Source organism: Dendronephthya gigantea, unplaced genomic scaffold (genome assembly GCF_004324835.1).
Source record: "Dendronephthya gigantea isolate DGI-Jeju-01 unplaced genomic scaffold, DenGig_1.0 000177F, whole genome shotgun sequence".
In the NCBI taxonomy this organism is placed as follows: domain Eukaryota; kingdom Metazoa; phylum Cnidaria; class Anthozoa; order Malacalcyonacea; family Nephtheidae; genus Dendronephthya; species Dendronephthya gigantea.
This window is the reverse complement of record NW_021163187.1, coordinates 96,459-124,353: the sequence shown is the minus strand read 5'-3', so window position 1 is coordinate 124,353 and position 27,895 is coordinate 96,459. Positions and strand designations below refer to the sequence as shown.

The following is a 27,895-nucleotide window of genomic DNA, read 5'->3' as shown; positions in this document are numbered from 1 at the left end:
ACGGAAGGAGAGAAACAAATCGAGATCTCGAGAATGAATATATAGGTCGCGCGTAAGAATGGGCCGAGGCACGCTGTGCTGGACCTGCTGGTGGCAAGTGAACTTTAGTGAAGTGACTGCCTACGGTTCAAAATGATGTTCAAAATGCGTTTCGTTTTGGTCGTTCTTGTGACTTTACTGTTGCTTACCATCGGCTTTTTTTTGACGTTTGTCGCAGAAGATAAATCAGGAAGAAATGGACAATATTTTGGGATGAAATTAGGAGTTCAGAGTGTCAATACAGCGCTGCAGTCTATTATGGCTGAAGTCAAGGATATAAAGAACGATGTATATAAGCTACAAGCACAAAAGCCACTAGATTTACCACAATGGATCGAGCGTTTCCAAACTCCGCAATGGACGGACTTCAAACCATGGCGTGGAGTGCAGGTATTTTTTGTATCATATCGTTATGCCTATCTTAAAAAGTGTGTCGAGTCCATCCGTGTGGCTTCGGCGGATATCGACAAATCATCGGTATGTTTGTTTGTACTCCATCGCACACCAAAGACCACCGCGAGAGACGTGAACCAAACGTTGGAGGTAATTCGAAACGTGACTTTCTGCAAAGTCTTCGTGTGGAAAGTTAAAGAGGACAATAAAGAGAAAAACTACGCTTTGAGATTAAAACGTCATTGGTGGTTTGTTCTGGAGTCTGTCTTTGACGCAACTCTCACTGGTATGTATGCCATAATTCTGCTTTAACCGTCTGCGCTCGCTTCAGTTTTAGTCGACAAGACTTAAATGCATGTTATGACAAAAAACAAACAGCGAACTATCTGTTGTGCAGGAAAATGCGGGGCAAAACGAGACAGAGGGGCTAAATGAGAGTAATGAGACATTGAGGCAAAAATGTTAATTTTCGGTGTATTACCGCAGATTTTTAATTAGAAACATCGCAGGGTCATCAACAAGCATTTTTCGAAGTTATTTAACGTGGTTTGAGGTTCATAGCTATTTTGCAGCATCAATTCTTCACGATTGCGCCGAAGTTGGCGTCTCGAAATTGAGGTATGTAATTTACTTAACATATTTAGATAGTTTATGTTACCGCAGTTAAGAAATATACCACATTTGTTTTGTATAAAAAACAATAAATAATAATAATAATCATATTTAATAAAAGGGGTTTTTGCTCATGTTGGTCTCAATTTTTATTATTTTGAGCCTTTGAATCCCCCCACGTGCTGTGGGGCTAAATGAGACACACAGTTAACTGTCTCACTTGGGCATTGTTCTTTGGGTATTACCATTATTTGTTGTAATTTTGCGTGGTATGAAATAACCTAGGAATATTGCAGCATGTATTTTAGTGTCTCAAAGTGGTATTTAATGCAATAATATAATAAGTATTTATAATACCATCTTTCAACCCTACATATGTGCGTCATTGCTCAAACAATTCATATTAATAAAAAAATTACTGTAGATTTTATCTCAATGAAGAAATGATAATATGTGGTTAGTTGGTACAATGGTACATACAAATTTAGTATTTCATAGTTGAGCTATCAGTTGACAAGGTAAAGATAGACCTATTAATCTGTTTAGAATGGTTCGAAAAGGCAAGCGCAAGACCGACCAGGCAAAGTGGTTAGTCTGATACAAGAAATTGTCAAGAACTGAAAATGTTATTTGCATAGTTATTGTAGAATTTTCACAATGTTCTATGTGTGATGGATTTTGGTCTCAGTCATTGCCTGGAGAAAATTGGGGTCAGTGTTATAAATGTAAAAAAATGGTACCATAAAGATTGTTGGTGTTCTGTGCCATCCGAACTGTAATATGTCACATTTGCTATGACTACTGATAAAACTATTTACTTTCAATGTATTTTTAACTGTACTTATATCCTACAATTAAAATACATTCAAATTTTAAAACAAATTCTGTATATTTAATACTTGTCTCATTTTGCCCCTAGGTTAGGGCAAAATGAGACTTTACCACAGGTCTTGTTTCTTAAATAAATGCCACAATATTGCCTGAAAATCCTGTTTTTTTACTATATTGGTTGATTGGAGTCTGTTTAGCATGCCAATAATAAAAAATAGGTATGCAATATGTACATGTGGGTAGCCTGTAAAACATTAACTGCAATAAAGCTATCTTGTATTCAATGTCAAATGACAGGCTGCTATAGTGGCAAGTAAATATAAACTGATGCTTAGTCTTACGTTTTAATGCCATACACAGTGACAAAAATGCCCTATACTTAGCTACTTGAATACAGTTATAACAAAGTCAAATTTTTTACACAATCTATATATTATAATATTTTATTTTCATTAAATACATTTTAAGACAAATCAAAACATATATAAAAGTATATTTACAACATATAGGGAACGCATATTTTTTAAGCAGAATGGGTGGAGAGAACAAAAAAAAGAGAGTAAGGTTCTCGGATGGTGGCACACATACTGTGATAACATAAAGCTTAGTTTAGAAGGAGAGAAGATTTCAGACATTTTCAAATTATTTTGTTTTGATGTCCCTTGATTATCAGCATGTCTTTGTTACATACAACATTGGTTTTTTGTTGGTCAAATGAATGTTATATAGTTAATAAATGTTAGAAAGGTTATTGCTCCAGTAAGATTATATGGCCTGTTTGCCAAAGTTTATTGAAAATACGGTATCACCATTATAACTGAAGATGATAGTGTGATTTCATAGATCCAGTAGAAAGGTACAGCTGGTTTGCAATGTTGCTTACAGATAACATCTCAGCAAATCTCAGTAATAATGGCACATAAAACATTGTGATAGTATATAATTTGAACATACCATAACCACAATTCACTGTTCTTTTGACTCTTAATCAATTGGTTCATGAGATAAGGCAAATAAAATACTTTACTATAAAACATTAACAGTATTTTATTCCAAAGCTTGCCTTTCAGATGGCAGAGTTTCAACAGCTTAGGAAATTTTGATGTGAACCAATCCTGGAGTGATGAACTTCAATAATGACGTCCATATTAGTAACCTTAAACTAATATTTCGTTTGAATATATCATCAGAATGGCTGTTGTTTTATTTATACCTCCACAATAGCTGCTTTCAATTTCAATACCTGCAAAATGACAAGGTCTAATTTTAATACATTTACAACAGCAACGTTTTTTGCTTGCCATATCTCAAGAACCAATTGATTATTAAGAGTCAAAAGAACAGTGAATTGGGTTTATGGTTATAGTATATTTAAATTATATACTATCACAATGTTTATGTGCCATTATTACTGAGACTTTTAAATAATTTGGAGAAAAATCCAGGTCCTAGGACATACCTTCCTGGTAACTACTACTCAGCAATACACGTTTATATCAATGATGAATGGTGGCATTCAATGTCGACTGATTTTCGGACTGATTTATACCACAGTGATAAAATATGGTCAATGAAACTTGCAAACAAGCCACGTAGTAATAAAGATTTGTACACTCAAAATTGCTCGACCACAGTAGTGGACAAAAGAGCGATTGAATGACAAAAATTGACCCAAATAATGCAACGTTGACTTTACCTTGACTTTTATATATAGTCTTGCCAAAACTCAAAGCAGCCCTTTGAATGAAATTCTGATAAACATTCACAAAAGAACAAACGAAAGTTTCCGGAAATATTGACGAACGCGCGAACAGTACATGTCTATTATCTTTGTTCATCCGACGATCGCCGAAGATTAACGACAGACGTATACATCCCCACACACAGACGCTTTAACTACATATTTAAATATGCTTTTTTGCCTTTTTATGATGGTCGGACTGCGTCTCGTTTTGCCCTGCATTACCCTACTGTGTAATAACTATGACAAATAACATCCAATTATTAATGGTAATTGCACTGAGTTGAGTGCAATTTGGTGTGAAATCAAACGCGTGATTACAAAATCGAACGACCGCGAAGCGGGAGTGCAATTTGTAATCACAAGCTCTGCGGGGCATATAAAATTCAAAATAATAGAATTTTGTCAAAAGGGGACAATGTTCCCCTGTAATTTGATTGGATAGTTACACTGAAATACTAAATCTGATTGGTTATTGTGGTGTAGAGCTTCAATCATATTACAAACTCAGCCCGGGCTGGAATTTCAGCCTGGTTTTAAAATAATTCTGACGTGTTATAAACACAGCCCGGGCTGAAACTTGCCATGTAATTGAAAAATATTTTCGCCCCGGTTTGAAAAAAAAACACTCCATGTAATCAGCCCCTAAGAACTGGTGATTAGCAACTTGCTCATTGGCTAAGAAAAAATGTTTGTATTTCAATGAAAAACGTCAGCAATTTAGCTGTCATTTTGCAAACTGTTTTTTTAAAAATGTCTCGTAAAAACAATATGAAATGAAATTAATATGAATAAAAACAATATGAAATGAAAACAATCAAATGAAATTATATAAACACCAAATATATAAATATATTAAAATATGATCAGAACTGGAAATGTTAAGCGCTTAAAGTTAAACGGTGAACAACTCGTACTTAAAATTTTTGAATTGTTAGGTGTCTACTTTGTTTATTTCGTGTTTAAATGAATTAAGATTTAAGAATGCATTTTATGAATTTGTATATCGTTTTTGCGAAGACCTAACCGACTATTTAAGGCTTTAAATCATCGTTTTAACTTCAAGAAGAGTTCTTTAAAGTGTAATTCGGAGATTTGATATAACAAATATCACTTCGAAGCTTTTATAGATTCACAGTGGAGCGTCCCCACTTTTTTACTCGCACGCGCTAGTAAGCGTTTACACCCGGTTCCCTTCTGATAAGCTCCGTCTCCGAGCACATTTTTAATTAGGAAAAATGGAATTTTTGCCATTAAAAAAATGCAATTTAAAAAATTTAACCGCTTTGACGTTTTTTTGTAGTGTAAGTTAAACGCTAAAATATATTTTCTTTAGAAAGCCCAGACATAATGTGCTTGGTGAAAATTTGATCAAAAAAGTTTGAAAAATGAATGAAAAAGTATGTAATGGAACAGCAACTTTGCTTGAGAAGTAAAGATACATAATTATGAATGTTTTCAGTGAATGTTTGTATCATCAAATGGTACTAATTATTAAAAAACTGATATCATCTGCGACCTAAAGCTATATAACGCCAAAAACTCGAAATGTCTTGCAATGTATTTTGTCGATATTTTTTAAAATTAAAACGCGAATTTAGAAGTATTCTTTGAAATTCGTCCTATATTGTTATTCTACAAATATGCAAACACTCTGCCTGTAGTTGACAAACAATAAAAAAGCAGCTCTGACAACGTTTTACTTTTGCAAACACAATTTGACAATTCGGGTGAATATGGCAGTCGACAAGGCAAATCAGATTGCACTTTTATACAAAATAGGATTTTAATATTGCTTTTAAAAACAACACGAACACTTAAACCCAACAAAACAAACAACATACCGTTAATCTCCAAGATTTTAGTCCAAAAATAAAAACAATCCGATCCAGTTTCAGAAAAAAATCAATTTTTCACCTTTCGAACAGCGTTTTCTTTATACTTTTGTATTGAAATTTGGCCGAAGGAGCTTACCAGAAGGGAATCGGGTGGTTGCGTGGCGCGTGGAAATGACGTGATATTTGGCAAAACTCGGGGACACTCGTTTCAATGCACTGTTTCAATATCACTCGTGAAAATGATGAATAAATGGCGCGATGCACCCAAATATGCACATGCCACGCCATTTATTCGCCAATTTCACGTCATCTTTGACGTTCACGTCCTCATGCTAAATCTCCCTAATTAAATCGGAAGAGTCGAGCCTCTTTCAACATTAAATCGGAAGAGTCAAGCCTCTGTCATTGATCTCTCCTCTGTGATAGAGTCGACTGCAATCACCGCATGATTTAAATAACCGGAAAACATAATTCGACGTTTAGTGTTTGGGGATATAAATTTTTCCTGTTTTGAAGGTTTGGCTATAGTGAAGTATTAACTATGTCCATATGACTATTACTGCATGCAACGCCTGCAGCAGGTAAACGGTGATTTCATTTCACCTTTACGATTTTGTTTGTTTCCAAAAAATGTGAAACATCAGCCATTATATTGAGGTCTGGCTAGCTCAGGAGAAAATTTGCTTCGTTTGAAATGGGAGGGGCTGCTGCATGCATGTATTTCTAGTAATATGCGTAACATTTTCTGTCACCCAGCACTTACCATTCATAACGCCCTCTCTCTTGACCTCAAAAGGAAGCTCGTTTAACGGCTGGTTGCTTGGGTACAAGCACGATATCTTGTTCCTCGAAGAGGACACTGTCCTATCACCAGACTTCGTAAAGGTTATGTGGTATGCAAGCGAGGTGAAGCGACGTAATGCTGACATCATACAGTTCGCGCTTGGCGGATGGTCTGGAGAGAACATGATCAATGCACATCCGGACACGTTTATCGTGCGCACCGCGCGAAGTATGCGTGGGATCGCGTACGGTATCAACCAATCGACGTGGTTGTACTTTAAAACCCTCGAGAAAGATTTTAAATCCGATAATCAAGCCGATTGGTGCGAATCGATGGGCTGGGTTCTGGGAAAACACAACGATAAAAAAGGGTTTAGGATTATCGTTCCAACGTTGAGTCGTTTTTGGCATATAGGTAAGTTAAGCGGACAAACTATACTGTATAACTTTATCTTTACTGGATAGCAATTGGAGAGCTTGGCCTTGTGAGGTAATTAAGCTTGTCCAGTTCAGCCCGTCTTCCACTGGGCAAATTTGTGTACGCGGATAAGATATCTGGAGTGTGATTGGCTGGGTTTGACACAACACAACTGGATAAGATGAAGTTCCTATAGCCACAGAGGTTTTTACTAATTAAACAACTTTGATGAAAACATGACCGAGTAATGTTGTGCTTCTCTACTCCATGAACTTTAAGGTTATCAAGTTGGCAAGATGCTGCAACTTGTTAATAACTATGTTCTTGGGCCCGGCAAAACATTGTATTATCCAGCATTGCTCACATCTTAAAGCAACAACTTCAGCTGCTTAATCAGTGATTATTTACTCTCGAATCTTCCTAGGTGTACACGGTCTGGGGCCGGGAGGTGATTTTAACTGGCAACGAGGCATCACAGCACAACCTAACTGGGCGTATGCAAGCAGGTTACTTGAACCAAAACATGCTCAAGTTAATCTTGGCCTCAGAGATCTCCTAGGCTTTCTTTGTCAGTACAGGGTTGATTTTTGGAATCTTAAAGACACGGAGTGTCTCAACAGCTTCAGAAGATGGAAAGGAAAGGATAGAAACAGAATAATGTGTGCGAAACAGCCATATGTTCATGATCCGTGCGATGTTTTTGTACCAAGTTGAAATATTTTAAATAGAAACTAGATTTTAGTCATACAGAGTTGTAAACAAGCTGCGGGTACGCGGGTACTACCCGGAGGAAGGTTTGCTTTCAATGAGGTTTTGCGAGGAAGGTTCAAAGTTGAACACTCTAATTGATCACATGCATGTAGGAAAAAACCAAATATTTCTTTATGATTTGAGTCCAGAATACGGGAAGTTTGTGAAATGGTTAACACTGATATGACACTCAAAACTATCTAGATTGTATACGTTTTTACCTTATAGTTGAAACTTTTTACCTTATTTGAGACTATTTATCTTAGTTGAAACTTACTTAAAAATGACAACCTCAAGGGAGGGCTGACCCTTATCCTGTCGATCAGCGTTGTAAGTGTGAACTGTGATTTTGCGTTGGAAGCTCGCTCCAGCTCCAGCTCCGGCTGAAACATTGCCTCTGTGAATGTTATTTTACACTTAACTACATATACTAATATTTTAATCGAGTTAAAAAATACAATTCTACCAAATCGCTTCTTACATCCGGGTTACCATGACATGCGCACGCACCGCCGAGGATCGGTGCCACAGAGGAGAGGTGAAAAATGATTTTTTTTAAAAAATGGCGGGCGAGTTCGTCGTGTTGAACCTTAAATTTTAAAACTTAATGGTAAGTGAATGTTTTTTCACTAAAAAAGTAAATACATCAATTCATCAAAGAAATTAAAGCGTAAGAACTTTGGTGAGATGGCGTGTCGGCATGAAAACCGCATGCCGATTTACTTTTGAAATTCGAACCACAGTTAAAAAGAGCATACCGAAATGAGTATAATTGCCAAGTTTGGCCTATATTTTCTGTACTTTACAATATTTTGCAGCCAAACTTGGTAATTTTACCTCCTAATCCCACTCCTCATAGTTGTATTTCCTGATTTTGTTGTTTTAATGGGTATCACTACAGTCATATTTGATCAAAACGAAGCAATGTCGGATAGAGTAATAAAAATTGTTGACAAAGCGAAGATCAAAAGGCTCTTGTCTTTTAAATTGCATTTTTTTAGGCTTAAGAATGCTGTTTCTCATTAAAAAGTGCAAAAACACTTGCTGGAGTTTCGCGCATGCGCATCCAAACAGGGACAAGAAAGCGCAGCAGTGAACGGTCTGTATGATCTTTCGATGAAATTTCAAAATATTCATTTCACTGGGCTACGGTGGTTTGGAAGTGCCATTTAATTTATTAATATTAATTCAAGACTTTTGAGAGAGCGTTCCAGACTTGACTTGATCTTACCTACCAAAAATCCTTTGTATAATAAGATCAAGTCGAGTCTGGAATGCTCTCTCAAAAGTCCTAAAGATTAATCCAACGATGACTCTAAAGGAATTTAAAACGGAGCAATTAGATTATTACAAAGTAGCATTAAATAAAAGTTATGATATTGACGATCCACGAACGTGGCAATCAACTTGCTTAAAATGCAATCAAGCATGAGGAGACCTGACTAGACCGATAACATGTTGTTTTTAGTTTCAGTTGAGTAGTTTGCGAAATTTTCTTTGTACATATACTGGTATATCTGTTTAAAATTAGGGAGCGCAGTAATTGGTAAAAGCTGTTGCGTTTCACTGCAAGTTGTTTGTGTCATTTATTTATGTTAATTTGTTTGTACCTGGCAAAGTTAATAAATGTATTTATTATTATTAAATAATAAAGAAAGTTAATGTTATACGGGTCTTCGTATCGTAGTGTCTCAGGTCTTAGGACGCTGGTCCGGTCGGTTACTTGGCCCCTCCGGTGAGTGTAAATTCGAGCTCAGTTTGCCTGATCTAGTTTGTTAGTTGCTTGCGTGACCCATCCCTCCCCTTTCCCTAACAGCTTCACGATTTTTGGTGAACTATACCGGAGAAGCGTCTTATTAATCTCGCTGGGTTTTTTTGTTAGTTTTGTTTTTTGCAGGGTTAAGCAAAGTTCTTTTTACAGCCTTTTCGTCGTTGAATAGGTGTTTGGGGTAAGAGGTAAATTCATTAATGATCGCCACACGTACAGGTATTTCCTTTCTTTGTGTGTGTACTTTGATGTTCGTATTGTTTATTCCACGGTTTCGCGTCAGTAACTCACGTGTGACAGTTGATCACGGGATGGAAGAGGTACCGTTAAATAGCATGGTTCGTAGAGTTATTATCTGCGCCGAAAACAGCAAACTCAAAGAAACACAGTTTTACCCTAGCCCGATCGTTTCGCTCGGATACCAGAGAGGTTAAGATACCCCGGTTCCGGTGTACGGGTACGGGTGAATTACACGTACCCGTTACCGGTAAGACGGGTACGGTTTGCAACTTAAGAATTTTCTTAAATTCCGGGTAAGAACAACACCGGGTAAGAACTGACTATAAAAGTAAATATGTATTATACATTTCCATTGTAAGTCCTACTTTTTATAACTATAGTATTTCGTGTGTTTGTTTTGAAAATCAAAAATATCAAGATGGCGTTCATAAATTATGTTTGCAAACCATTTTTGAGAAGCCTGAACAATATGAAGACCATATTAATACGTAAAATGTATTTTAAACGTGTTAAAGACACTCACCCGCTTCTCCATTTGTCCTTTATGAAAAAAACTTTGACCACTTTGTCTTTGTAGTTACCCGTTCGTTGTTTACGTGTAGACCGTCGTTTACAACGGGAAAACGGGTAGATATTACGGGTAAATATGCTGACATCAGCGAAAAATGGAAAACAAAATGGCGCTACCCGTACCCGTACACCGGAACCGGGGTATCTTAACCTCTCTACCGTCTCCATTCCTACCGATCGGCAGCGGGCGAAAATATAGTGTAAGAGCTGGTGTGTTATTGTACTAATTTGAGCCTTAGGATCCGTTAGAACGTTAAGATAAAATAAATGAAATAAAATTTATGGTGGTTTGGAAGGGCCATCAGTCTTCTTTCCTTTCCCTTAGGCGCCACTTAAGGTGCCACTTACCACGTTGAACTTAAAGTTCTTAAATATTAAATATGCTGCTTCTGGTGTCATAACATACAAAGTCAAATACAGTTTGATATCTCAAGCAAAAATGTATGGTTGTGTTATATTCTGCATCGTGTTACACTTAAATCGAGGCGTTATACACTTCAGTCGAAACGAACTTTTCGCCTGAAAATATTTTCACCTGTGCTTCCAAGCAACTGAGATTCTTGGATTTGTCGTAAATATCCATGGCTATACGTTAAGTATTCGACAGCTTAAAAGAATTTTGCGTGCTAGAGGTTGTCGAAGAAGGAAAGAGCCCAGTTATTTTGATGAAATCTTGAGGGTCATTGAGATGGAACTTGCGTCAAGCTCGAGTTTACTTGGCTACAGAGCGATGCACCAGAAATTAACAATCGATCATCATCTTGTTGTAAGAAGAAATGTTGTTCGCCAAATCCTGAAAGTTGTTGATCCTGAAGGCGTACAGATTCGATTTCGTCATCGCTTAAGACGGCGACGATATTGTGCTAAAGAGCCAAACTATATTTGGCACATCGACGACTATGATAAGCTTAAGCCATTTGGCTATTGCATTCATGGTGACAGATGGCTATAGTGGTCGAGTTTTATGGTTGAAATTCGCTGGTAGAGAATTTACTTTCCTCTTTTTTTGCCATTTTTTAGCTTCTTTCTGCGGAAAATTTATCTGCAGTAAACTTTTTTCTTTTCTGCTGTTTCTGAGCTCATTTCCTTCTCAACAAATGCGTGAAGAGCTAGTATGTCACCACGATGAACTAGTCCAAGTTCCTGAAGCACCTCGTTTGTGCTTTTTTTATCGTAGGTATATCCATCTGATACACTTGAAACACATTAATCAAAACCGAAATTCAAATGATTTAAAAACTACTACACAGGGGAAATATTCTGAAATAATTTACGCGGCGTTAAATAAGTTTAAAATTGACAGAAAAAGTTCATGCTATGTCTTGAAAGTACAGTTCTCTTACAGAGACCATAAAAAATATCTTGATGGGAATTCATTGCCACCAAGAAAGGTATGGTAGAAAACGCTGGTGCGGATAGACAGATGCGGATAGATTCTTGCGGATAATGGTAGAAGACGCGAGTAAATTCTTGCGGATAAAGTAGAAAACGTGGGTAGATTCTTGCGGGTAATGGTAGAAAACGCTGGTAAATTGTTTTATTATCAAACAATCATAAGTTTGGAAGAATAATCCGCTTAAGTCACGTTTTGACAAGGTTTTGTTACTTTTGTTAAATATATTTGGTTATGTGTTGGTTACTAACCATTACATTTTTGGCTTATCTTCAACAACTTATCTCAAATCACTCCGTCACTTGTGTCCAGTTTAGGAAAGCCGTTAGACTAGTTACCTATTTTGACAACTCGAAATGAGAAGTTTCCTCACTGCTACTATTATCCGCACGAATCTATCCGCATCCGCCTATCCGCACCCGCGTTTTCTCTATTGAGCAACACAGCAACTTTAATAAGTGCATGCAGATTGCAGAAGGCGATTTTCACAATGCGAATGGCTAGAAACTGGCGACATGCAGCTATTTAGCTTTCAAACAATACCTTTTCCAGTCATAAAAGCTATAAATAGACATGTTTATGTTTAAAAGTGTTCGATCATTTCCTGCTTTATATGAAAAGTTAATAAAATAAAATAATAAAATAAAATAAAGACTGTTATTATTGAGTTTACAATGAACAGAACATTACATTGTTCGCTCGAATTACAGCTTTTCGATCGATAAAATTGGTATAAAAAAATTCAAATGAGAAATGTGAACATGGTGGTTTGTTCGACCGTGACTTTTCAATAATTTTTGTCACAAAAACATAGATTTTGAACCAAATATGTATCGCCAAAAGAGGAAGAGACGTAATAGCCCTTGGAAAAAACTAAATTTTTAATTTTACTTAAGTTTGTGTCGGCCTTTTCCATATTTCCCCGACGAAAGCAGCCAAAAAGATTAATGAAAACATCACAAAAACGCCTCAATTGAAAGGCGAAACTCCCTCACCTGAAAACTTTGATAACAACGATGAAACCAAGCCTAAAGGCATTCAAAAGTGTGTAAACCAAAGGCAAAAACCGGGATATAAGTATAACTCGGCGAATAGCTTTGTAGTTTGTACTGCAAAAAATATAAATACTCTTTTTGGCACAATAAGCCTCGTTTCCATGTTGCGCGAAGGTCTTTATCAATAAAAAAGTTCTCAAAATCTGGAAAACAAATGGTATTGCAAATATAATTACTCGGGCTACTGTGGTAGCCGAGTCTAGGTTTCGCGATTATTACTCCGCCTGCGTATGCGCAGCGGAGTCTTAAAATGCCATGGTTTTTTTTCCTTTTCGTCGTAGTTTTGGGCGACAGAAGTTGGCATTTCTACAGTAACCCAAAACATTTTGACTGAGAAGCCCTGGGTTACACGGATGAACTATGTACATCAGTTGGCATTTAGGGAGGTTTTGGGGGTGATTTTGTGCAATGTTTATTTTTCTTCGTGTCCTTGTGCCTCGTGTTTGAATCGACGTTCTTCCCTTGTGAAAAATTGAAAAATATGAATGTCGAATTGAAAGAGCTTTCAGAACCATGTTCAACAACTACAAAGGTAAGTTTTTAAGATTTAGATTGTACTCATATGCTGTGGTTGTGTTTTAATACAAACTTACTAACTAAGTATATACAAATGTATTGCGTTTAGTTCAAAATGGCTGACACGTCGATTAAGAGCTCTAACAACGAAAGTGAATTTGATGTGGATAACAACGAAAATAAAGAGCCTAATGCGATAATTAACGCCACCAAACATCTAACAGTTAACCACAAAGGCAAATTTAGCTGGCATGGTTCGTTTGAAAGCCTTCAAGCTTTCATGAGTAAAGTTACTGAGACAGAGACAAGATGGACCCTGCCTGGTGGCTCGTGCAAAATGCTTGAATTGAACGAGGCGGTGATCAGATGGTATGCCGATAGCAAATCACTGATAATTAAAGGGAAATCTAGCGACAAGATTATTACACAGCTTCGCATAATCGCAAATTTAGCTCAGACCAACAACGAGGAGATAAATATCATCGAAAAAGCAAACAACTCTGACGACACTTTGGTCGATAACACTAACAGTAGCGGGGGCGAGGTCATAAATGGTCCGGCAGATGACAAATTAGAAAAACTAAGTGTCGCCGTACACGAACTTGAAGCAAAATTCGAACGAAAGATGAGTCAACTTGCATGCGAAATAAATGAGACAAGAATCGACTTATTTAACGAAAAAATGATCAGAGGAGAGAACGAAACCTTGAATAAATTAACGAACAATGAACAATCATCGGTTCTAAAAGGGTTACTCGCGAAACAAAACGAGAATTTGAAGAAAGAAAACGACAAACTTAAAAAACAGATCGATAATTATAAATGCGTTATGTCTGATCTTAACCAAAAAGTGAAAGACCTAGAAAACGAAAAAAGCAGCTTAGTCACAGTCAAATTCTACAAAACGAGCAAGAACAACATAAACCTGAGTCAACATGGAATATCGCAAATAGCTGCAAAAGAACGTCTAAAACCCAAAACATCCCAGAACGAAATCCCAGCGGTATTAAAGTCAACGATGAACAATGTGATTTACATCTACAAAATCAATTCGACATTCTAAGCGACGACAGTGAAATTAACCGAGACGTCTGGATAGAAAGAACAGATAAACAAAACCAACGCAAACATATTAGTGGTGATAAGACTAGACGACACCGAGAAACCAAAAGAAACACACAGGATCGCGGACCATACATGCACAAAAAAAAAGAAAGAAATGACCCAAAAGCAGTATAGGCCGTAGGATGAGCATCCAAAAGATGCAATTCCGTTGCACCCCTCGTGAAACTACATAATTTTCACATGAATCAATAGATAAAAACTTACTTTATCAGAATCCGTCGCTCCCCAAGTGAAACAGGTGCACAAATGGGAAAAAAATCCCTCCAAAGTTTGCTATATTCGCGCTTCGAAATATTCGAACCGCCATTGTTTTAGTAGCAAATACGCATGCGCTTGTCAGCCAAACTCGCACTGCGCACGCGCAGACAGGAAAAATGGATTTTCCCTGTGGGTTTTCCCCGATTTCCCGTGTAAAAATAACAAAATAAAATCACGGAATAAAGATCAAACCTTGTAATATTAACGAATAAATACACACACAATAAATATTGTTAAAACACATTGTACATTTTGCTTGCTCATATGCTAAATCACTTCAATTTATTGGCTATTGTTTCAAAATACCGTTTTAACGTATAATTCTACTTATTAACATCTTAATTCAATAAAAATTTGTGAGGTAAAAAACCCACCTGTATCAAACAGGACGGAGAATATATAAATATACATACAACTGACACAATCAAGAAACAAGTTAATTATTTCGCTTAAATATAGCCTTGGCCAAACGCAGCAAGAAACATTGTCGCGAAAATATTCATGATTTTCAATGTTTGCTCCAATGTTTCCCTGTCTCCAAAATCTGGAAACATTGGCTTTTAATGCAGAAACAAAATTTGCTTCCCGAAAAGCAAAAATATTTCCTACCAAATTTGGAAACATTTAATTCCACACTCTCTCTCCGTTCGCCGACGCTGGTAAGACAATATGACATAACGAAACATTGGTAAGAAAAATAGTATCACAAATATCTTTGCGCAACAATGTTTCCCAGTTTGTCCCAGGCTATTTATATAAACTCCTAGGAAAACCTCTGATTGAATTTTTAAATTTAATGTATTATTGAATAACTATGCAAGGTATGTTTGGCACTTCTTTAATTGTGCGTTCTATCCATCGCTGAAGTATATTCTATGGATATCAATCTTGGATTTGGACCAACTTTTCCATTCGTTCTAACAATCTTTTCCAACCATCTTTTCCAACCCATCTGTTCCAACCGACGAAGCCAGAATGCACCAGCGAAGGACCTTTAACTGTGACAAAAACATGTCCCAGGCACCAACTCGAAGTTCATCATAAAAAAAGATAAATTGGGAAGAAATATAAAACCTATAATTTCATCATAAGTATCTATAATTGAAAGCAATGCATGTTTTTTCCTTGAGACTAGATTTTCATGAGTGCAAGGCCAAAGCCAAGGCTGGTCAAGGGGCTACGCTCAAGACGAGTTTGCTTGTATTCTACAATCTACAATAAGCTGTCCTGGTTTTTGTCTGGTAAAGTTCTACTTCTCGTCCTTGAACTATTACATATATTGTGTCATAAATTGGTATTTAGCAACAATCTAGAATAACAAGGAAAAATTCAACCTGGTTTTTCGCGCCCAACACTAGCTGACTTTTTCTTGTAGATTTGCTTCTGCGCCAGGGTGCGCTTCAGCTTCTCAACCATTACCATACTGTTAACCCTATTCACGAGAGAGACGTACGTGTTGATAATATAAATACTTGTGGATCCGAATGAGAATACCGAGTAGGTAAATAAAAACTGATCTACTGCACTGCGCAGATAATACCTACGTGCATTACCATCATTGTTCTTCAAATATACCATCGAATCCAGTGTCATCGCCATCAAGTTCGAATAAGCCATCGTCATCGTCATCATCTGATAAATCGTTCTCGTCTGTATTCTGATCCGAATGAGAATACCGAATAAGTAAATAAATACTGATCTACTGCACTGCGCAGATAATACTTACGTGCATTACCATCATTGTTCTTCAAATATACCCTCGAATCCAGTGTCATCGCTATCAAGTTCGAATAAGCCATCGTCATCGTCATCATCTGATAAATCGTTCTCGTTTGTATTCTAGTCGGGCGAATTTGTGCAATCGCAACAGGAACAAAGACCAGTACACTTCAGTTCTGCTTTTTGGCAGGCACAACGTCTTGTTGAACATCCAGACTTACAACCACAGTTAACGTTTTCCAGAATTCCATCAGGAGCTGCCGGCATGGTCATCCATTTGATAGTGACTTCACCTTCATTTACTTCCCAACCAAACTCGCTGATTGGAGGGGGTGACATAACTGGTTGGAGTGCACTTTTCCATATGCGGCATTGATATGAGGCACGATTTGTATGAAGTAAAAGAACGTCTTTCGTGCATGGCATGGTGTTCTCTGCGTATTGACCAATGCTGAATAGGTTGAAACGAGCAAGATTAACATCATCGGTAGAAAGCTGTCCATATAGACGACAGACATACTTTTCGATATCTCGAAACAACGTTGTTGAGACCGCGTATGTTGATCCAAGTGACTGGAAAGTAGACAGAAATTCTGGAAATTTCTCTAAAGCGTTCAAGGTCTTTGTCTTTCCTTTTCCATAGAAGGCACTGGTACTGTCACAGCCTTAAATTACACAGAAATGAATACGTCAGATCTATTTCTTGTATTTTTCAAATGGTCAAAAAATTTGCGACAACACTCAAATTTGTATACCTGTGAATGCATGAAAGCCAATGAGAGCATCACAAAGCTCAGAGCCAAGAGTTAGATGCACTTTAGCAACATCCAATATTCTCCTTTGGTTTCCAATCCCTGTGTCAAAATACAATGATGTTGGTATCGCTAACTTATGTCCTAATAGCAAGATGAATACATCAGTGTCGGGGCTGCGTATGACGACATGACCATGAGTTCTTGAAGCTTGTTTAGCGTGAAGTAGTAGTCGTGTGTCTGCTTCTTCATGGTCGCTGTACAGTTCTTCGCATTCCTCAATCTGAACTTCCTCTCGATTGTTGGTACAGAATTGATGACACATCTTGCCATGACTGACAAATAGTTCAATATTTCCCATCAAATTTGACAACCTTTCAACGTGTTTCAGATGCTGAAAGAAGAACTCAATTAAAGATTCTTTGTTCTTTCCAACCGACAAGAATTTCTTGAATTGCCGTGGTACTTTCTGGTCTGCACCTAGAATCCTAACGACTGTTGATCCTCCATCAGCACGACTACTCCTTTCCATGTTCTTAATACTAACGTCGGGGTATGTGTCACACACGAAATCAACTCTTGTTGACTTTGAATTTGATGCTAACGATAAAATTCTACGGAGTATGATCTCAGCTAACTTCCCGAAGGTATCAGGGATGTGTTTCATCATCTGGATAAGAGCCATTCCATCCAATATCAAAGCATTATTAGATGGTACGCGTTCGATCGCTGGATCTTCTACACGACTCTCGAGAACATGCATTAACTTGGATTTGGGTGTTTTGACAAGCTTTCCATCAACAGTTGCAATAGGTGATGGGAATTTTCGAAGACTATAGGTCAGAACGTCTTTCATGTCAATGTTTCTTGATTTTCCCACTGCAAGCAACCGTGATACAAACTTAAGGTCATTCTTCAACTCAACAATTTGTCCTTTGCTGGTCTTTACTTTAGTTTTTCTTTCCATTGTTGAGAATGTGTTCAGCTTTGTTGCTTTAAGCGTTGCAAACAGATCTGGTTCACTTGTTAATAATTGTTCTGACATAAAGGTCTTACATTTCTGTTCTCCTATATCTTTTGCCGAGATCATGTCATTGGAAACACTTGCAGGAGCCACCTTTCCACTGGCGATATTAACCATGCTGCCTTCTACTTCAAAAGGATTGCTCATGTTCATGATTACTTCCACAACATTTCCCACTTCATGCTCATGGTGCTTAATTTGTGTCTCATCCATGTCTTTACGTGATCTGCAATGGAAAATTAAACTTACGTATAAGCAACCAGTTAAAATAAAAAGTGCTTCCAGTGCTTTCCACGATTACCGGGGGGCATAGAAACCCTTGGTTGACTGTACAGTATACCTGTACACTAAGCAAACCTGTTGTCTGTATTGATGTAAAAATCATGGGGTCATCATTATCTACTGTACAATATTTTTAACATGGTGGATAAGTGGAGCTTTGTATTGCCCAAAATGTCAAAGTACAGTGATTCAGCATTTTTATATTTTAGGACAAATTTTTTACCTAGTATGTGATGAATTATCTGCCATTGTGAGACACTGTCTTGTTATGGCACCACGGTCAGCCTGTGACATTATCCATCTGTGCACTGCACCCCGATTTAGAGTAAATCCAACCAGACCTCCCCTCACTTTTGAATCACGATTATAGGTCTGCTCCATTACCTGGTCACATGCGGTTGACGAAAAACCATGTGCTGTCTGACGCTGACATGTCCAGTTTGTTATAATATCATTGGTCACCCCTAAAAAAATGTTGAGAGTTTACATTTCACTGCAGCACCTTTAATAACAATCTAAAATAGAGACTGCGGAGGGGCTTGGCCTCCCCAATAATTTTCCATACATGTCTGAAAAAATTTTATTCCTTATATAATGGCTTGTGTAAGAGCCGTTTAATAAACTTTTTTGCAGAAACTCCGTGGCCCGTGTAAAATATTGTATGTCTTGCCTGGATGTGATGTTTCAATACATAGCATCTCCAACCAGTATGCTGTACCATATCTAGCATAGTGAACTCTGTCAGTTGCGAAAAACCATGGCAGCATTGATCTAACTGCTGAGAGATGTAGATCCCAGTCGTTTTCTCTTGTTGCTCGTAAAAACATTGATGGTGCTGGGAGGGATCTTGACCTTGGAATGCTATCCCGTCTCTGTAACTCAGTACTTGCACTTTGTTCCCTTTGAATGATAATGCCCCCAGTGATGTGAGTTGTCTCTTTGCCAGATCTAGTTTCTTCTGAGAAATCATCATTATCCCATGCAAGAGTAGTTGGAACATCACTAACAAAGCCTGGAGGAATAGCAGAATCATTGGATATATTCATCTGTGCAAGGGCAGTTTCATGGCACAATACAAATGAGTGTGACATGCAATGTCCAAAGCCACTCAATAGAGAAATTACTGAGGCTGAACCTGTCAGTTGTCTAAGTGCCATGGCAAGTGCTATGCTCTTGGGTGTAGGATTCCTTCCCCCAGATGCTAAATTCACAAGGTCTTGTACAATTGATGTTAGTTTGGAACTGTTCTTGCCCTCAATTGGCACGTACTCACTTAAAGTTGGCTCTGAAGAGAATCCACAAGTCCAAGCCAATACATTAAAAAGTTCACATGGAACTACTTTTTGCACATTATCCATTGTCAAATCAGATGCCAATGGTGGCCAAGGAAGATTCAGTTTTGGTATATCTTGGATAAACAACAATTTGAAATAATTAGCATTAATGAAACTATGCTCGACTCGTCGGTGTCTGACCAGGAAATCAAAGTTAAAGGCTACGATGTTGTAAGGAAAGATAGAAATAGACATGGCGGTGGAGTCGCAATATATGTACGAAACGTAATAAATTTTACAGTAAGAGACGATTTTAGTGATGATAGTCTTGAGACAATCACCCTTGAAATTTCGAAACCAAAATCCAAGCCATTTATAATTAATTCTTGGTACAAACCACCTAACACCACACTTGAAATTTTCGATGCATTTGAGCATTTAGTTAACCAAATGGACTCTGAAAACAAAGAAGTAATTTTACTTGGAGATTATAATTGTGACTGGTCTTGTCTGGCTTCTAATAACGCTAATTCTCAAACAAACAGGCTTGCCGAAATTACTCAAATACTACAATTTCAGCAATTAATTACTGAACCAACACGGATTACATCAGATAGCAAAACGTTAATAGATTTAGCATTCACAAATAAACCTGAATTGATTAATGGTTCGGGAGTCATTCACTTGGGCATTAGCGATCACAGTTTGATCTATATTCAGCGGAAAATCGCTGCCCCTAGTGAAAAACCAAAACTTATAAAATCAAGAAATTTCAAACACTATAATCTAAGTTACTTTAAGTCAGACCTCTCTACATACCTGTATGATCAAACGTATTATGATATAATACTTGATCCAAATATTATGTGGGAAAAATGGAAAACTATATTTCTGTCGGTTGCAGACTTTCACGCCCCAGAGAGAACAAAAAAAGCTAGAAGCGAATATGCACCATGGATAACTGATAAAATTAAACAAACAATGCATCGAAGAGACTTTTTAAAGAAAAAAGCGGTTAAAACTGGTTCGAAGCAATCTCATGACGCTTATAAAAGCGCACGGAATGATTTAAATAGACTAATTAAGAATACAAAAGCTATATACTTCACAAATACGTTGAATGGCTGCAAAAATAACCCAAAGAAAATGTGGGAAATAATTAATAATCTTACAAACAAACAGTCAAAAACAACCCTTATATCTGAAATTCATTATGAAAACCAAAATTTAACTGAAAGGAAAGATATTGCAAACGCCTTAAACCTACATTTCAATGAAGCTGCCTTTCGGCTGGCTGAAAATATGCCACAGAGCTCAAGGACGCCCGAATCATATATAACAATTCCCAATGCACAATTTGTATTACAAAATGTTTCAGTAGATAAAACATATAAATTACTATCTACAATCAACATATCAGCAGGACATGATAGAATATCAGGTAAACTTCTAAGAGATGCTGCCGAAGTAATAGCTCCATCACTAACAGCAATCTTTAATACATCTATAAATACTGGCATATTTCCTGAAGATTTTAAGACAGCTATTATTTCGCCAGTACATAAAGCTGGAAGCAAAACTGATTGCGATAATTATAGGCCAATTTCAGTTTTATCTTCTGTTGCTAAAATACTTGACAGACTTATCACAGAACAACTAGAAATTTTTCTTGAAACTAATGAAATACTAGTAGAACAACAAGCAGGATTTAGGAAAAATCACTCTACTCAAACTTCACTACTTAATAATACAAACCACTGGCTAATGAATATGGACAAGGGTTTATTAAATGGAGTGATTTTTTTGGATCTTAAGAAGGCGTTTGATTGCGTTGACCATAACATATTATTTAAAAAAATGCATTGCTATGGAATAAGGGGTCACGCGCTCGCCTGGTTCCAGTCTTATCTTTCTAATAGAACTCAAATGTGCAAGGTAGATCAAATATTATCTGAACCAAGAACTGTTAAATGCGGAATACCTCAAGGATCTAACCTTGGACCACTTTTGTTTCTATTATATATAAACGACCTGCCAAATTGTCTAACTTCATCATCGGCAAGCATGTTTGCAGATGATACAAATATTTCAACCAGTGGCAAGACTAGTGAAGAATTACAAGAACACCTAAATACTGACTTAGAAAACGTGCATCAATGGTTACTTGCAAACAAACTTACACTCAATAAAAATAAGACTGAATATATGATTATTGGCTCAAGACAACGAATTTATATTTCAAATCTAATATCAAATCCTAAAATTGAACTCGGCGAATCAGTTATTAAACAGGTCCAAAAATCAAAAACATTAGGTGTTATAATTGACCAAAATCTTTCATGGAGCCATCAAATCCAACACATTTTCACCAAAGCTTCACGAGGAATAGGAATGATGCGACGAATAAAACAGTTTGTCCCAAAATCAACTCTAATAAAAATTTATAATGCTATTGTGTTATCACACTTTGACTATTGTAGCCTTGTATGGGATAACTGTTGTGAATACTTAAAAAATAGACTCCAGAAATTGCAAAATAGAGCAGCTCGCGTCATAACTGGTAGAACATACGAAGTTAGTAGCGAAGATGTCCTAAAGGAATTGGACTGGAAGCCTTTAAATCAACGATATAATGTCAACAAAGCAATCTTTCTGCACAAAATGCGAAATCAAAAAAATCCATCATCAATTTCTAACATGTTCAAAATAAAAAGCAACGATAGATATAATCTAAGAAGCAACTATAACGATTACGATCTTGGGAAACCTAAAACAAATTTCATGAAAAAAGTTTCAGTTACTCAGCTGCATCACTTTGGAATGGTTTATCCAATGAAGCGAAAGAATTAGGCATAAGTACTAAAAAATTTAAACGTATTCTTGACGACACTTGACCAAACACCAAATGTATATGTATAGTTATATTTGTATATTTCTGTAATGTATTTTAGTTCTTTTTAATTGTATGCGTGTGATACACGGCCCTTTGAAAATCAGGCTAACTGAAAGGTTACCGTGTTTAAATATTTTAAAATAATAATAAATAATAATAATAATAATAATAATGTTTGCTCTGTTTGCTCTCAGAAATTATACATACTACAAGTATGACCATAGGTAGCCCAACACTTGTGTTCCGCGCGCGTACACGCTACTCAGTTATTAGCATATATTAATTTATCTTAAGGTTGGCAACTTTATCACCAATTATCAATAATATATCACATACATACATGTCAAACTTCGATAAAAACTGAAAAACTACCACAAAATACTGCAAAATTAATAAATATAAATGAACTTGGATGTATTTTCTAAATTCCGACATAGTTTTTAGCTTCAAAATGTATTGGGAAATACGGAAATTTGTTCATTTGAATTAAAGTTTTTGAAAATATATTGTCAAAATTTTCTTGTCGATAGGCGGGATCCAATTTACTCTATATTACGTCACCTTCGGAGATATCCGGAGTCAATCCTATCGGCTGCTCTCTCATTGAGAAATCTTCGGAAATTTTCCGACTTTTCAGCGGCCAATAGGATAAATAGGATTGACTCGGGATTTCTCCGAAGGTGACGTAATGTAGAGTAAATTGGATCCCGCCTATCGACAAGAAAATTTCGATAATATATTTTCAAAAACTATATTTTTAATGAACAAATTTACGTATTTCCCAATACATTTTGAAGCTGAAAACTATGTCGGAATTTTGAAAATACATCCAAGTTCATTTACATTTAATAATTTTGCAGTATTTTGTTGTAGTTTTTCAGTTTTTATCGAAGTTTAACATGTATGTATGTGATATATTATTGATTATTGGTGATAAAGTTGCCAACCTTAGGATAAATTAATATATGCTAATCACTGAGTAGCGTGTACGCGCGCGGAACACAAGTGTTGGGCTACCTATGGTATGACAGACAACAGTTTGACAGGCAAAGCACCTCATTTTGTGACCTTTTGTCACCTGTAGTGTTTCCTCGTGTTGGTCTTTAGGTCTATAGATCCATACTTAAAAATGTTCACAACTTAAAATATTTATCATCAACAGCTATTAAAATTATCAAACATTGCTTCTGTGAACCTTATTTTACTCTTAACTACTTGTACTCCTATTCTAATCGAATTAAGCTTTCTCTGACCACAGCTCTGACGTAATGCTAAAATGCTCGACCGCGGAGAATATAAAACACAATTGATTGACAAGAGAACTTTGCAGCTGCCTAAAAGTAAAGCTCCCTTGTCTTTAAGGTTAAATTTAGCTCCGCTTGAGCTTTTAAGATAGTAACGTAAACTTTACATGTTCATCTAAACCCACTATTTGCCTAAGAACGACATATTGGTCAAAATGATCGACAGAAGTGTGAAGATTACTACTGCATTAATTATTCACCCAAACTGTCAAGCTTGCAGAAGGAATGCATATATAGCATGACTAAATCGTTAGGCTGGCTTCGTGCTTTCATATATGCAATGACTAAATGTGTTACGCAAGGCTTTATTGAGTTCAGAACAATGCATATATAACAATGCATAAATAGGAATATCAACTGGCATGACAGGGATTAATAATTGATTCAGTTCAGCCACAAGCTGCATGAGTAAATAAGGGACCATGCAAAATTTATTTGTTTCCAGCTGATCTGAGAGATTAAATCAACGAATCAGAAGCCAGACACATCATTTCTTTCATTTCATATGACTTTGGCACTGGAAAATTTTAAGTAATTCTATAATTTTCACGCTGAAACACGTTTGTTTTTCCAAACTGTAAATAAGAATTTCTTTTTATGTTACGCAAGGCTTTATCATGTTCAGTTATATGCATATATATTAAAATAGTTATAAAAATGGGAAATATCACCTGCCATGCGTTGTATAACAATGTAATTTTTAGCCTTTCGCAAATATCAATTACAAATTGTATGTTATTATCATAATTAATTTTTTTAGAAATGCGTTGTCTGTCAATGAACACCAAAATATTAGCATAGACATAAGATTGGCTACGCTGAGTGACAAGAAATGATGTTCAAATTGCGTTTAGTTTTTGTCGTTTCTGTGACTTTACTGTTGTTTATCATCTGCCTTTTGTGGACGTTTGTCCCAGACGAAGGAAGAAATGGACAATATTTTGTTGAGATGAAATTAGGAGTTCAGAGTGTCAATACAGCGCTGCGGTCTATTATGGCGGGAGTCAAGGATATAAGGAACGATATAAATAAGCTACAAGCACAAAAGCCACTAGACGATTTACCGCAATGGATCGAGCGTTTCCAAACTCCGCAATGGACGGACTTCAAACCATGGCGTGGAGTGCAGGTGTTTTTTGTATCATATCGTTATGCCTATCTTAGAAAGTGTGTCGAGTCCATCGGTGTGGCTTCGGCGGATATCGACAAATCATCGGTATGTGTGTTTGTACTCCATCGCACACCAAAGACTACCGCGAGAGACGTGAACCAAACGTTGGAGGTAATTCGAAACGTGACTTTCTGCAAAGTCTTCGTGTGGAAAGTTAAAGAGGACAATAAAGAGAAAAACTACGCTTTGAGATTAAAACGTCATTGGTGGTTTGTTCTGAAGTCTGTCTTTGACGCAACTCTCACTGGTATGTATGCCATAATTCTGCTTTAACCGTCTGCGCTCGCTTCAGTTTTAGTCGACAAGACTTAAATGCATGTTATGACAAAAAAGAAACAGCGAACTATCTGTTTTGTAATGTGTAATAACTATGACAAATACCAACCAATTAAAGCATAAAGCAACGATTAAAATTTCAAGGTGTGTTCTTGTGTCAGTTGTGTGTATGAAGCATAGTAAAGAGATGATTATAGGCGACGTAACATTTTCTGTCACCCACAAGAGAATCTAGCACTTACCATTCATAACGTACTCTCTCTCTTGACCTCAAAAGGTAGCTTGTTTAACGGCTGGTTGCTTGGGTACAAGCACGACATCTTGTTCGTCGAAGAGGACACTGTCCTATCACCAGACTTCGTAAAGGTCATGTGGTATGCAAGCGAGGTAAAGCGACGTAATGCTGACATCATACAGTTCGCGCTTGGCGGATGGTCTGGAGAGAACATGATCAATGCACATCCGGACACGTTTATCGTGCGCACTGCCCGAAGTGTGCGTGGGATCGCGTACGGTATCAACCAATCGACGTGGTTGTACTTTAAATCCCTCGAGAAAGATTTTAAGTCCGATAATCAAGCCGATTGGTGCGAATCGATGGGCTTGGTTCTGGGAAAACACAACGATAACAAAGGCTTTAGGATTATCGTTCCAACGTTGAGTCGTTTTTGGCATATAGGTGAGTTAAGTGGACAAACTACGTAACTTTATCATTACTGGATAGCAATTGGAGAGCTTGACCTTATGAGGTAATTAAATTGTCAAGTTCAGCCCGTCTTCCACTGGGCGAATTTGTGTACGCGGATGAGATATCTGAAGTGTGACTGGCTGGGTTTGACACAACACAACCGGATAAGATGAAGTACCCATATAGTCACTGTGGTTTTTACTAATTGATCAACAATGTTGGGCTTTTCTACTCCATGAACTTTAGGGTTATCAAGTTGCAGCAGTTTTTGTTTGTTGTTGACAACTGATGCTGGAACTTGTTAGCAACCATGTTCTTGGGTCCGGCAAAACATTGCATAATCCAGCATTGCTCTAATCTTGAAGCAACAACTTAATCAGTGATTATTTACTTTCGAATCTTCCTAGGTGTACACGGTCTGGGGCCGGGAGGTGATTTTAACTGGAAACTAGGCATCACAGCACAGTTACTTGAGCCAAAACATGCTCAAGTTAATCTTGGCCTCAGAGATCTCCTAGGCTTTCTTTGTCAGTACAGGATTGATTTTTTAGATCTTAAAGATACGGAGTGTCTCAACAGCTTCAGAAGATGGAAAGGAAAGGATAGAAACAGAATAAGGTGTGCGAAACAGCCATATGTTCATGATCCGTGCGATGTTTTTGTACCAAGTTGAACTGAATATTTTAAATAAAGCAACTTCGGATCTTTGAAACTAGATTTTAGTCATATTTGAGAATCTAGTTTAGTAATACAGGAAGTTTGTGAAATGGTTAACACTGATATGACACTTGAAACTACTTGTATACGTTTTAACCAAAGGAAATTTAAACTTTAAAATGACAACCACAAGGGTGGGAGGATATAATTTTTTTGAAATGAGTAAATAACACGTTTCTGGTAATCGTGTTCAGTGTTATCGTCCTAAAAATAGCATGTGATTGTTCTGTTTCAAAGACTCTTTTCAATACCACAAAGTCTATTTTACATTTCGTTAAATCTTGGTAACCGGGCTCATGTGAACAGCCCCTTAAGGTTAGTTTCCACTCAGGAAAATTCTCTTTGAATCGGAGTTTTCTTTGTATAAACGCCGCCTGAGAACTCACCGACAAAGGAAATTTTCCTGTCCGTTCCGATCCAAAGGAGATTTTTCTGAGTGGAAACTAGCCTTTAGAGACGGGAAACTCATCTTAAACGGGAAACTTTCTGAATGTGAATCCGGTCACGGACGAGTTTCCTGTCCCAATTTTCCCGTCTAACTTTCCCGTCTAAAACTGACTACACAGACGGGTAAAAGTTGTACGGGAATCCCGTCTGGACGGGGAACTCGTAATTATTCGAATTTGGACGGACAAATTGGTCGAGTTATTGAAATATCAATGCGGCCAGCCGGGCCAGGGATGGAACAAGGCTAATCTACAAAATGATTATCAGTTGTAATGATTCGGATATCTGACCTATCTGACCCATACGTATAAATTCCCGCCTTGTTAAGTTTTTTCAAAGTGTTTATCACGTATTGAAACGTTAACCAAGGTTTTTGAAAAATTTTTTCATAAAAATGCCGCGTTTTTTTGCCGCTTTTGGATGCCATAACTTATTGTTAAAGGAAAATATTTCCTCATATCGGTAAGAAACTTTTAACCATATTTTTTAGTGTTTTTTTTTCGGACATTGTTTTATTATCTTGTCAGTTGAATTTGTCAGTTTTATAATTTTAACTGCGAAGCAGTGGGTAAGTGGTTGGTAAATACTAAACAGACTTCAGGGATATAATATCAGATCATGTCAGAATAACTGGACACTCAGACTAGCGTTTACAAGTGTTAGTAATGTCTTTCTTGTATTGTTAAAAAGGTGAGGTTGTATCAAAAACTCTTGTTAGAAAAGTCTTAAAGACTGGTAGTATTTCTGTATATTTTGCATTTTTTGAACTGAAGAATGACAATTATTACATAAGTATGTGATTTCAATACATAGCTAGCCTAGATATTATTTGGTATAATTTTATTTTTATTATATGATTGATTTGAAGTTTGCTGGGTTGTGGTACATCAATTAATTATATAACTTTCACTATGCTGTTGCATTTTTTTCACTAAACTATTAATTAAAATATGTATTATTGTTATTCATGCAGTTTTCCAGACGTGAATATTTATCCTGAAATACGTGCCATATGGAT

General features: G+C 36.8%; 2 protein-coding genes across 13 annotated transcripts; one reads left to right on the top strand and one right to left on the bottom strand.

Annotated features, from left to right (window-relative positions):
* Nucleotides 1–69: 69 nt before the first annotated feature.
* On the top strand, nt 70–26,636 carry LOC114538190. Of its 2 annotated transcripts, XM_028559344.1 has the most exons (4): nt 70–718; nt 6,251–6,652; nt 7,080–7,178; nt 26,196–26,610. In XM_028559344.1, exons 1-4 carry the CDS (start codon nt 133–135, stop codon nt 26,384–26,386), a joined length of 1,278 nt encoding a protein of 425 aa, XP_028415145.1. In that variant the 5' UTR covers nt 70–132; the 3' UTR covers nt 26,387–26,610. The 2 variants fall into 2 exon arrangements, with proteins under 2 accessions (XP_028415145.1, XP_028415146.1); XM_028559345.1 differs by lacking the exons at nt 70–718; nt 6,251–6,652; nt 7,080–7,178 and adding exons at nt 24,403–24,996; nt 25,303–25,704 and having other exon boundaries at nt 26,265–26,636.
* LOC114538188 lies at nt 14,559–25,289 on the bottom strand. Of its 11 annotated transcripts, none has more exons than XM_028559336.1 (8): nt 20,201–20,406; nt 18,778–19,838; nt 18,331–18,571; nt 16,805–18,051; nt 16,570–16,714; nt 16,057–16,500; nt 15,875–15,987; nt 14,559–15,762 (listed from the first exon to the last, which is right to left on the bottom strand). In XM_028559336.1, the coding sequence occupies exons 2-6, from the start codon at nt 19,817–19,819 to the stop codon at nt 16,170–16,172; spliced, it is 3,006 nt and encodes a 1,001-aa protein (XP_028415137.1). In that variant the 5' UTR covers nt 19,820–19,838; nt 20,201–20,406; the 3' UTR covers nt 14,559–15,762; nt 15,875–15,987; nt 16,057–16,169. The 11 variants fall into 11 exon arrangements, with proteins under 11 accessions (XP_028415137.1, XP_028415139.1, XP_028415138.1 ...); XM_028559338.1 differs by having other exon boundaries at nt 16,057–16,714; nt 18,778–19,515; nt 19,723–19,838; XM_028559337.1 differs by having other exon boundaries at nt 16,057–16,714; nt 18,778–19,119; nt 19,243–19,838; nt 20,201–20,405.
* Nucleotides 26,637–27,895: the final 1,259 nt, after the last annotated feature.